The sequence below is a fragment of the Argiope bruennichi genome, chromosome 6 (genome assembly GCF_947563725.1).
Source record: "Argiope bruennichi chromosome 6, qqArgBrue1.1, whole genome shotgun sequence".
Classification (NCBI taxonomy): Eukaryota; Metazoa; Arthropoda; class Arachnida; order Araneae; family Araneidae; genus Argiope; species Argiope bruennichi.
This window is the reverse complement of record NC_079156.1, coordinates 80,756,124-80,768,920: the sequence shown is the minus strand read 5'-3', so window position 1 is coordinate 80,768,920 and position 12,797 is coordinate 80,756,124. Positions and strand designations below refer to the sequence as shown.

General features: G+C 28.7%; 1 protein-coding gene across 4 annotated transcripts in view; it reads left to right on the top strand.

Moving 5' to 3' along the window:
• Positions 1 to 10,139, top strand: part of LOC129972826 (microtubule-associated serine/threonine-protein kinase 3-like) — a 57,126-nt gene extending 46,987 nt beyond the window's left edge. For 3 of the 4 annotated variants that reach the window (XM_056087108.1, XM_056087110.1, XM_056087106.1), the window contains 5 exons: positions 1,705 to 1,862; positions 3,399 to 3,541; positions 4,544 to 4,878; positions 5,992 to 6,203; positions 7,368 to 10,139. In XM_056087108.1, the coding sequence (XP_055943083.1) occupies positions 1,705 to 1,862; positions 3,399 to 3,541; positions 4,544 to 4,878; positions 5,992 to 6,203; positions 7,368 to 9,710 (3,191 nt within the window). In that variant the 3' untranslated portion in view covers positions 9,711 to 10,139. The remainder of the gene's footprint in view (positions 1 to 1,704; positions 1,863 to 3,398; positions 3,542 to 4,543; positions 4,879 to 5,991; positions 6,204 to 7,367) is intronic. The other variant, XM_056087107.1, reaches the window with a different exon arrangement.
• Positions 10,140 to 12,797: the final 2,658 nt, after the last annotated feature.

Here is a 12,797-nt window from a genome sequence, read left to right as displayed (position 1 = left end):
GATTTTGAGCCAAATCCAACAAGTTGTTGACCATCTGTTGGTTTGTACTTTTAGATTGAATGCTTGGTAAAATGCTGAATTCATGTTTAAGGTTAATGTTTCATAACTGTAGTATTCCATTCTATGCAAGCCATTCTCTCGGATTATATTTTTATTAGGAGTATGTAAGAAAATTTTTTGAAGGCAGCTTTTTTCTTTTTTTTTTTTTTTTGTAGAAGTATTAAATAAATTTTATCAATTGTTTACTTCTGTCAATTCAGAGGTTAAATTCGCCAGACATTTTTTACTTTTCCTTTTGTTGCATGGTTTCAAAATGCAAAGATCTACATCGTTAAAATGCCGCACACATTTTTAGCATCTAAAGTATAGACACATATCAAAATTTTGCACCTAATTCACTTATGAGTTAGTCTTGATTTTTATGTTTGCATGCATGCAAACACTGTTATAGTAATAATAGACCACAGATAAACAAAATTTTGTAAATTATTTTGTTTCTAAAATTGTAGCTCTGTCATAAATTTTGTATTCAATTGGCTGGCCCAAAAATTTCAGAGCATACTCATCTTCCACTCCCCCCTTTCCTATACTAGGATGATGTTGATAGTGCCATTATTAGAGAGGTATGCAATGAAACATCAGTGATACATTTCCATCTGGCTTCATATGTGTTGCAGAGTACACTATTGCCTTTTTGTACATCTTATATACATTAGTTATTAAAACAACAATTGTGCTTTTTTAAATTTTGGAAGAAAATTTCACACTTCAAATTTTTTCCATAAATTGCTCACCCAGTAAGATTTTTCTAACAATGTATCTTTTTTTACATTTGATAAAGTGAATGCGAGCATAAGAAAGGGCAAATTATTGAGAGACTTACATTTCATAAAAGCAAACAATAAAATTATATACTTTTCAAGTATGATTGTTAGTAATTTGTGTTAAAAATTTTGGATGGCATAATAATTAGATCACCAGTTAATCTTGTATCAGTAAGAAATGTGTTTTTTTTTTTTTTTGGCAGAGAGCAAATAAGTGTGAAAAAGAAGCATGTTCTGTGTTGCATTTTCATCAGAAAGTATAAAAAAACAGTGTGCTATTCTCATGCAGTTTATATATTTCCTAGCCAGATGACCTTCCCTCGATTTCAATAATTTTCATGTCAGGAAAATAAGATTGGCTGAGTTCTTTACCCCCTCCCCTTCAAAGTTTGAAGACCATAATTTGAAAAAAAATATGGAGAAGTTTAAAAATTATTTTTATTCTGTCTCATGAATAAATATCTATGGTAAAACGATTTGGTTCCAATTAAAATATTGGAAGAGGGAAATTTTAATATTTCAATGTAGGTAGTCTATACCCACATAAAGCAGTCTGGCAGAATCCACCCAGTAAACTTTATTAAAGAATTGAGCATGTTATCGATATAAGCTCGGGTAAGTCTTGAAAATAACTGTAAATAATACTGAAAATTCTTAACTGTAAAAGATATTTGTATTCTTCCCTCTATTAAGAAACCTTTCTTTGTATTGTGCAATATCTTTAATTTTAATGGCAAAAGAAATTTATGTGCAAGATGTAGTGAAAACACATAGAATCAAAAAGTTATTCTATTCAAGATTGGTTTATATTTGTATTAAATTACTTAATTTTCAGTGCATTAAAAATGCCATAGAAATGATTAGATTTTCTTCTTCCTAGCTCGTACAGACAGGTACTGTCATGAATTGGAAGATTCAGAAGACTTGGATGATCCCGATGAAAGTGCTTTATTTAGCAGTTTTTCTTCTTGCTCACCTCGATTTAGGAAAGTCTACTCAAGAGTTGAAAAGGAATTGGAAGAAGAGCACATGCTCCAAGTTAGTTTGCTATGTTATAAGTTTATTTATATGTATATGCGTTATGTAATAATTATACATGCAGTGTATTATGACCAAGTTTCATTAATAATTCAGTGAATATTTATATTTTTTTAAAGATTTAAAATGATTAGAAAATTATGAATCTTATTTTACTGGGCATTAATAAAAGACTGCTTTTCATTACGTAATGTATACAAATCTATGTTATGATTAAGAGGGGCTGGCTATGCTCAAATTAATTTGTTCATTTCAATTTCGGAAAGTAGATATTTACTATTTCAGTTAATAATTCTGAAATAAATAAATGAAAGCTTTTGGTTCTTTTTTTGTAGATCTAAATATTGTACAATTGAATTGGAATGTATTTTTGTGGTTTGCATTTTTAAATAGCCAGTTGACCAGTAAAATTTAGAAGTTTAACAAAAATTCTTCTAAATATTCAGAATTTTTATATTGATTTTTTTACTAGAAAATTTCCATCTATATAAACTGAAAAATTGACTTCTTATTTTTTTAAAAATGGCTACAATAAATGTATAGCTATTAAGATGTAAATTAGTTTTGTGTCGACATTACAGAATCCTTTTTATCTTTATCTTAATTGTTCTGAACATCAGAAGCTCTAAAAATTTAGATTTTATTCTGAGCAGTTTCTTTTAATACATTGATTACATTAAATTTTATTCTTTGCATGGTTTGATGAATCTAAAGACAGACTGAATCTGTACATCCACAACCTGTGTTAGCTGCAAATTATTTATTTTTGAAATTTTTCTTTTAAGCATTAAACTTGTAAAATTTATTCAAGGTAATTCCTTGCATTTTCAGTATTCTAAAATTATAAATAGTTTCTTATTCGTGGAAATAGCCTAATTCAGATTGGTAGTGTGTTACTCAGAAATGATAACTGTACAAAGTTTTATTTCCTAAAATTGAAGAGTACAAAAAGAATTAGGAAATCATTAAACAACAAATATTAAATGTTTCAAAAAGTTTAGTTTGTATTCCGAGTGTGATAATAATAAATATTCTTTTGTTTAATAAAATGAAAAATTAGATTATATATTGATTTTTGAATATTAGTCATGTTTTCTAATCATAGTAAGTATTTAATTCTTCTTTTTTTAAATGCCCACCAGATATATCGTATCTTCTTTATCATTTCATTAAAAGTGATAAAATAGCACTGAATTAAGCTTTGTCTGTATATTTTGTTAATCGATTTTACTGGAAATAAGAGCTGATGTTGAACATTATTATTCCCATTAAATTACATTGACATTTTTATAAAGAATGTCTTTTGAACATTTAGATTTTTTTTTTATTCATATTGTTTGCAATTATATGTCTGTTTTTGTGGAATTAAGATTTTGTACAGACAAAGATTTGTTTTCATTATTTTGCATTGAATGTTATTAAAATGAATTTGAATTGAATGTTATTAAAATGAATTTCTAATTTGAAGTGTATCCTTTTCTAAAATTTATTTTGTATTATCCAAAAGTAATGTTTAAAATTGTTTATTTTGAACAGAACAAAGAAGAATACAGAAAATCATTCAGCAGATCCGATTCAAATACTTCAGATCATTCAGAAAGTCCAAATTCTCTAATGGGCAGCCTGGCTGAAACTCCTGAGGATGTTGGCTCAAAGGATGTTTTCTTGCCTTTTGATGCGTAAGTATATTTATTAGATAAGTTATTTGTTAAAATCAACTCTTTGCTTGCTATAAAATAGTAGAATAATTTTTTGGGGTTTAAATTTTCTATCCATATTAAATTTTATGTCTTTAGTTAAAAAATTTAAAATTCATTTTATTTTACTATGTTAATTGTACTACTTAATAATTTTTCATTTGGAAATTTCTACAGTATAAAGACACCCTAATTATATTTCCTTAATATTCAGGTATCCTAATTATTTTCTCTCGTCTCTAAGTAAGCATCATAACCTTGTGCAACTCTTTATCACAAGTTTATGTTAGATATTCAAATAGCAACAATTACTAGATTTGGAAATGCAGTTTTCTCTTACAATTTTTATGTCATTTAACAACAGATCTTTTTTGGGTCTATATTACATGGGGTGTCTAAAAGAAAGTATCTTTAAATTTTAAGAACATTATTGAAAAATAAATCAAGACATGTATTGACAGGTTTTTTTATGTATGTGCTCACAAAAGAAAAGATAATTTTTTTGACAATTTTTCCCCCCAACAGTTTTTATCCCCAAGATAATTTTAATGCAAATTTATAGTTGTAATCACCCCATTAATTTGTAATGCTATTTGTTAATTTTCAATGTTTTAGACAGATTTTATGTATTATGAAATATATGCAGTATTTCCTATATAAATTTCAGTTTGAGGAATTTAAATTTATATTGAAACCATATTGAAAGGAAAAGGATTATATCAAGTCATATGATATCACTTATTTCATTCAAAAGCTTTGGTACTTTAATTATTAGATTAATAATAATGAAAATAGAAATGCATATCCCCAAGATAAATATTGATAATTTTTAAAATTATGAAAATATTGTTTAAACAGTCTTCATATACCATATAATAATGTGATGTTTCTACGTATTTTATCATAGTTTTTTTTTTTTTTTTTGTAAAGTTTGCTTTGCATTTTTAAATATTACTCTTCCTTGTTCCTCTTCAATTGAAGTAGTTCCTTATATCTCAAATACAGCAATGGTAAATCCCTATCCACCAGCATGCTGAATCTGGAAAGTGAGAAGCACCTAACCATTTCCAAACTCACTCTATCGAAGGACACCCTCCCACGATTTTCCATCAGTACAGACTGTGAGGTAATGACAGAAGATCATAAGGAGCTGTCCCCCGTGGAGGAAACAGATGCTAAGGTCTCTCCACAAGCTCATGGACCACCGACTACTACAAGCCGCATTTTTATTCCCCCTATTTCTCCCATGACCAAGCAAAGCCCTCGTTCTGTCATCAAATCAGCTTCTGTATCTGGGTTGTCTCTCATCATTCCAACAGGTAGACTTTTAAGTGAAAAAAAATGCAACTTTAAAGAATTGTCGGTGGCAGTTTCCTTTTTATTTTTGATGTTAATTATTCTAATTATATTTTTGAAACATAATTTTAATTGATTTAATAAATAATTTTATTTCAAATAAAGGTATTTCTTCTTGTTTTCTTTCAAGTAAATAAGATTAATTTTAAAACATATTTTAATAGCTGTTAAATTTATCTGAATTATATAATGTCTGAAGTTGAAGGTTTTTAGTTTTTATAACAGTGTATGTATGATTCAGTGGTCATGTTGTTTACATTTAGTATAAACCAAAAAAAATATGAGTGAAACCCAAATTTTATTGTTAGAAATTTTTAACTACCCCCTTGTTAACTAGATTTTTATACAATGTCAAATATTTTAATTTCATGGGTATATTACTTAAAAAATAATAAAACATTTTCTTCTTTCTAAATGTTTTTTTTTATGAAATGTTTTTTATTGCATTTTAAAAAAATATATATATAACCCTTATTTTTCTATTTTTTTCTGTGGCAAACACATTAATTAATTATTAACAAGAATCACTAATACATAATTGTGATATAGATCAAAGCCAATACATTTTCCCAATTGTTCTGATTATTTGATTAGTAATACTATAAAACAAATAATGCCTGAAACAAATATTTTAAGTAATTGCATTTTTCTTTACCCTTAATATATTGGCAAGTTAGTTACCTGTAAATATCAGTTTTCTTAATGTGGTTATACAGCTAATATATATCTGATGATGAAGACGATAATCTTTTTTGGATGTGATATTTAGACCAATTCCATTGAAAGGTATTCCAAGAAGAAATTTAATTATCAACATGTTATGAAGACAAATAATAATAAACAATCATTTTTTTAATGCTAAGTAATATAAATGGTAAAATAGTAATATTATAAATGGTTACAATCTTCCTTTTGTTCAAAGAGTTTGGATTTCAAATATATATATTTGCTTTTTTTTATCTTTGGAGATTTGAACTGAATGAACAAATGCTGTTCATCTAGTAAATATTTCTGAATTTATTTTGGAACTGTTATTTACTTTTTCTTTTTAATTTACTTGTGTTCAATGTCTTTAGATGAATTTGGACCTCCTCCAATTGGATCTCCAGGTGGATCTAGTACAAGTTCCAGAGATGCCTCCCCTAGCAGAGAGTTAGGTCCTCTAGTTGCTCAATTGAAACCACCTATCATTATCAGAAAAGGAGCGAGAGGATTTGGTTTTACTGTTAGGGCTATTCGAGTGTATTATGGAGATTCTGATGTATATACTGTTCATCATCTAATCATGGTAAGATTTGCATTAAATTAAATTTTAAAAAGAATTCAGTTCAAGAAATTTAAAAACTTATTATAAAGGATGTCTATACTATTTATGACCAAATAATGGATTTTTAACTTTTCAGATAGTTTCATAACAATATATTAATTAATAATTAGTATTATTCTTTAAATGACATTAAGAATTGTGTTTTGATTTTCAGCCAATTGATTTACTATTGAAAAAATTAGAAAATTTAAATTTTTATATAATCCTTTGCACTGTTAGTTATATTTATTAGTAAACTATTCTTGACACTAACATTTTAATTGAAAAAGTAACACTCCTTTGTGACTGTTCTGAGTTATGAAGCTTAGAATATCATGGTATTAAACCATTTTGAAGTCTGGATCAAGAAATGAATACTCAGTACTTCCTCAAAGATGACTGATCTGAAATTATGAAATTAAAAACTCCATAATTTCAGTCAGTTTTGGTCACAGAAGGACTTTAAAACAAATGTTAATATGCAAAGAATATTTTACTAAATATAATTAATTGGACAAGAGAGCTGTAAAATGGAGAATGTAAAATTTGTCTCTTATGCCAGTATAAATAGGTTGAATTTTCTCATACATATTTGAAGATTTAGCCTACAGTCAAATTTTTAAAAATTTTAGTCCACAGAAATCTGTAATTGGAAGTACCTGAAAGACAAGATATCTGATCGGTAGTGTTGAAAGTGTTAAATGATGATGTTTGTTAAAAACAATAGCAAATATATAGCTGTATGTTTAAATAATTTTTGATAATGAAATATTAATGATGCATGGTTAATATCAAGAATTTTTAATTATGATTAATGAATTTAATTTTCTCTCTCATCGAGCTGTAATGTTACTTTTATTTGATCATGGAGAGCTTAGTTGCTTTTTAAGAAGGATTGGCTGATGTGCTAGATTTCATAACATAATTCTATTCAAAGTGCTTAAAAAATTCTTTGCATTTGTTAAAAATAATTTTGGAATTAATGTGATTATTTATTATATGAGTTATGAAGGAACTGTTAATTCGGTTTTGGAGTAAGAAAGACAGTTTAGTAGTCCATAAAATTTTTCCAAAAATATTTGTGTATGAACCTTACCCTTCAAATTTTGATGTCAGTGTTTTATAACACGCCTTTTTATTTTATAGGCTGTCGAGAAAAATAGTCCTGCTTTTGAAGCAGGTTTGAGGCCTGGAGATTTGATTACCCATATTAATGGAGAACCTACTCAGGGTTTGCTGCACCATCAGGTATTGCATCTTATTCTTTCAGGAGGTGATCGCATTAACATTCGAACCATACCATTGGACAGTACGACCATTAAATCTGGTGGCCGCAAACGTAATCCATCAGCTATTAAAATGGCCAAGAGACCTTACTCTTGCCGTCGACGTTCAGCCCAGGTTAAACGTGACAGTCATTCTGATAAAAAACGCAGAGCTTCTCTTCTCCGTCGTCTCAGTAGCAAGAGAGCTAGTGCTGAAATACACCAATCTGTTACTGGATCTTCGCCTGTTCTGACTCCCAGTCGCAGTTTCCAATCTCTTACAAGAAGTCTGACTGCAGCAGATAGTTTGCCAGCATCTCCAACCAGAACCAAAAGTCCACGATCACCACCGACAGCCAGATTATGCTCACAATCAGATTCTCCACACTCCACGGGTAATTCCTCGCAAAGTAGCTCACCAAGTTCCAGTGTCCCTAATTCGCCAGCCAGTTCGACTCACCTTCCCCATTTTCCTCGTCCAAGCTCCCTCCATGGCCTGAAGCACAAGTTGACCCAAACATTCCATTCGCCAAGGAGAAAGTCTGTTGGACACATACCTCTTTCACCATTGGCACGTACACCATCACCATCACCTATCACTTCTACCTCCCCTACACGCTCCCCATCTCCTCTTGCATTCCCAGTTGTTCATCATCACCCTTCCACTTCACAGGCTTTGAAGACAACTTCAATTCTACCTTTGTCTGCAACCATCTGTTCATCAGCAAAAAAGTCATTCATGAGGCCAAAAAGTGCAGAGCCTAGCTCTCCACTGTTACGAAGAGCCTTGTCACCTGATCGGCTCCACCCCAAGTCAGCTGAAGCAAAAGCAAAGCGAGAATCCTTCTCAGGACAAGCTTCTCCCCTGGCGCTGGCTTCATCTCCATCCCCAAGAGGACACTACTTGTCACACAGCACCTCTGCCAAACTCAGTGTGACATCTCAGCGGTCTTCTTATGGAGTCTCTGGTGTTGGCAAGAGTATGAGCGATTTGGCTGATGTCTCTTGCGATTCATATTCATTCCAGGAAAACGAGGGAATGTGTTCCACTCCTAAATCAAGGCTGGATAATAGAGTAAGTCGCTCAACTGTTACCCAAATGCGGCGGCGAGGTGAGAAACCAATCAAGTCACTGTTGAGCCAGCAACTCTTTGCTGCTGAGCTAGAATCTCAAAAAGAGTCTGAGGTAACAAAAACTATGGCAGCCGGAACTCCTGACATAGAAATTACAAGATGTTCACTGTCATTAGATTCAGATGAGGAAGGTTCTAGCAAAGCTCCTTCTCCATATGGATCTTTAAACAGTAGAAGAGAGAGAAGTGAGTCTGAACCAATTCCTGCATCAAATTTTAGTTTTGATGCAACAAAAAGTCCAGGGCGTATTTCACCCACTAAAGTTTCAACTAATAAAGATGCCTTTTTGGCATCAAGCTCTACTGTATGTGATAAAAAAACAACTTCAATTGTTAATATAGACAAGACAGAAACTGTTATTCAAACTAGAAATAGCCAAACCTCTGAATTTAAAGATGTTAATCAACTTGTTGAATGCAAGAATGTGAACGAATATGTTGATCACAAGGGTGGCAGTAAATCTGCAGAATGCAAAGAAATCAGCCAGTCTGTAGAATGTAAAGTAAGCAGTCATTCTGTCGAAAGTAAAGAAAGCAGTCATTCTATTCAAATTAAAGCTGATCAAAAACCTATTGACAATAAAGATGTGAATCAGTCTACCAAGCAGAAAGATGTTGAGAAACAAGGGCAAAGTAAAACTGAACAAGTAAAATCAAAAGTGATCGAAAAATCCAAACAAGATGATATAGTTAGCAAAACTGAATCTAATATTTCAGAAGTGAAAATTCAGAGTTTCAAAGCTAGCTCTAATTTGGAAAAATCAAAACAAATTACAGAAAAGGCTTCAAGTAAAGATAGCAATGTTTCTACTGCACAAGTTTCAGCTGTTAGTCAGTCAGTTGTTGTTGAAGAGGCAAAAAAAGTATCTGTTTCTCGAAAGATTGCTTCTGTGGAAAAGCCTGTTATTATGAATGAAGATACAAAAAAGATGGATGACAAAAACAAAACATACACATCTTCTGTAGAAATCAAGCTGTCAAAGTCCAAACCTGCTGAAGTAAAATCATCATCAGACAGCACGTCCAAGAAAGATCAGAAAGCTGAATTAGTAAAGAAGACTGCTGAGAAGAAAAAGTCGGAAAAGGATTAGACAAGAATGATGTTTTCCTTGTAAATAGATCTAGAATATATTGCAAGCTGACCAAACTATGTTTGCTGAGATTATTTAATTCTTCCATTTCCTAATATTATTTATTTCCTTTGTAGATGGTCATTTTTCATTTGAAAGCAAATATGTCATTTAGAATTTTGATTGTATAAAAAAATAACTTTTTGTTCCTGATTGCATTATTCCATATTAACAAAAGCTTAGATCTCCTGTGTAGTTACATTGTCCTGCTTGTACTGAATAATTCTGAAAGATGTCTGAAATCCTGATTATAAGCATTGACTTTTCTTATTATTTTTAAATCATTTGAGAAAAATGTGTATATAGTTATTTTATATAAAACTATTTTACGTGAATGAATTGGCTTTTTTTAAATATTTCTTTGCTGCTGATGATGAATAAATTATTTATTTTATTGCTTAGATTATGATTGTTAACTGCATGGTTTTACTAAATGCGTTCTGTTTCATAGTTGTTTAATATAGAATTGGTAAAAAATTTGTATTCATTCACTAAATTTTATGAATAGAATATCTTAATCTATTTTTTTACTGTCTTGTTTCTTTATTATTTATTTTTCTTGGTTCATAGTAAGATTTTTTTTTTTTTTTTTTTTTTTTTTTACTATATTAAGTGGATAATTTAGCTTGAATTAACCTTTTCAAAGATACTGAAAATAAAATTATTCATCATTAGAATTGAATTAATGTGTTTGCAAAAGAGCATTAAATTGATTAATTTTATTTTGGTGGATTAGCATTGATGTTTATATTGATTTTTTTCAAGCCATGATTGAATTTATAAAAATAAAAATGAACACTATCGGAAACAATACATGTATACTTTTTTTTATAGAGGGATGTATATAAAATTTTTAGAATTTTTCTTTCTCTGGATAAATATGTATTAAAAGTAGAAAGAGCAAATGTAAAGTGCTTTTAAATAATCAGTTTTAGATGTTAATGATGTGTTTTAAAAGATTTTATTAAATGCAATTTCTTTGCATTAATTGCCTCTTTCATTAATATTACAGGTATTTCACATGTAATATTAATTTTTTAATAGCATATATTTTATTTTTTAAAATTAATGACATTCAGTTTAAAATATATATATATCTTCTCATTTATATTTAAAAGCCCTCCCCCCAAAATTGCTTTCTTTCAGTTTTCCAGCAGTAAAAGTATAAGATGAATGTAATTGAAATTTTAAAATATGTTGTGGAAGTTAGCAAACAAAAATAATATTTATTAATTAATATATTATTAAATATTATATTATTAAATATTATTTTTTGTTATCATACATTTATGTAGAAAGTGTGAAATAAGAATATTTGTATTGGATCTTATTTTTGCATTTGTTGTATTATATCTAACTGCTTTAACTACATGTCTTCAGTTTTCAGTCTTAGATACTTCAAGTGTGTTTTCATATTGCATTTGTTATAATATTTTTATGGAGCGTCTTGAATTTTTACAGAGTCCTCCCCACTTCGTTTTAAAGAATATTTTTCTCCTTCCATTAAAATGTTTTTTAAGTTAGCAAATCGTGGAGTGCCCGGAATAAATTATATAAAAGAGTTTAATTTAGTAATTACTGACTGATATAATTTATATTATATAATTTTTATTTCTTACTTGCAGTTATAAATTGCAGAATTGGCCTTTAAAATGTATTTTGTTTGAAAATGTTATTTATTTAGTTGTTTTGTAGTTAAGATAATTCTTCTAGGATCTACAATTATTGTATTTCAGGTAATATAATATTTTACAATATATGATAATTCAAACTTTTTGAAAAAATTTATGAAAATTTAAGGCTTGGCCTTTTATAAGCTTATATTTTTAAGTTTCTAAATCCAAGTTTTCAGAGACTTTTTAAAAAGTTAAATTTAGTATTTAAAAATATTTTTACCTTTATTTGCAAAATTTTAAATATTTTTTTAAAGTCTTATATTTAAGAATTCAAGCATAACAATTTTTTAAAATGTGAAAGATTAAATGAGTTGTAATCTGAAATAATTGTACATTTCAGATTATGTAACTTTTGATTGAATATGTAAGGCATTTGCAGTACTGTTTAAATTATTTTGGTCTCATTAATTATAAAATAATAGTATTGCTATTTGCATTTCTTTTCTTTCTTTCTTTTTTAACTTCACGTTTGTATTCTGCTTACAAATTAAGTAATACTATGATTCTCAAAGCTCAATAATTTGTAAAATAATATCCAACCAAATTTTCACAACTCAGTACTGCAGAAACAATAAACGTAACCATGCTAAGATGGCATTGAAAGAAGTTTAAATAAGTTAAAATCTATGAATTAATTCTCAATCTAGTAACTATTTTGGTTTTAACCAAATTGAAAAATGACTTTCTGTAAGGACATTTCTTAGAGCATTGTTTTTACATACATGTAATAACAAATTAATATAAATTGTCAACATACATCTTAATATTTGATCAATAATTATTTTGTAAAATGTCATGTGAAATCGATACCATTAAGATTCAGGTTATAGTAAATTTTTCAGTATTTGCAAACATTCTTGAAAACTATCCCGTTATATGATTTTTTTAAAAAAAATATTATTATCAAGATTATACTGTTAATACATGCTTCTTCTAGATTTATAAAAATGTCAAATAGTGAGTGCCTTCTGTTGAATACATTCTGTCAGAAATCTGATTTGCATCTTAAAAAGATATTGAAAAGGCCAGTTTTGCATTATAACAAGCTTCATTCAATATATAAAACAATAATTTTATGATTAATAAAACATATATATATATATATATATATATATAAAATATAAAGAATTACAGTATTGACTAGTTTAGAAGATTTGCAAATATTTTTGGTCTAAAATTGTTTGTGTTATCTGTCCATCTTTCAAACTGTGTAGAGATTTTAACACAGTTAATGGTCATTATAAGGGATAATAATCGTGGAGGTTGCATTGTGTTTGAAAAAAAAAATTAAATATTTACTCCATAAATTATTATTTTTCTTTTTCTTTTGAGGTCTTCTCAGATATATATCTGAGAGATTTAATATAGCTAT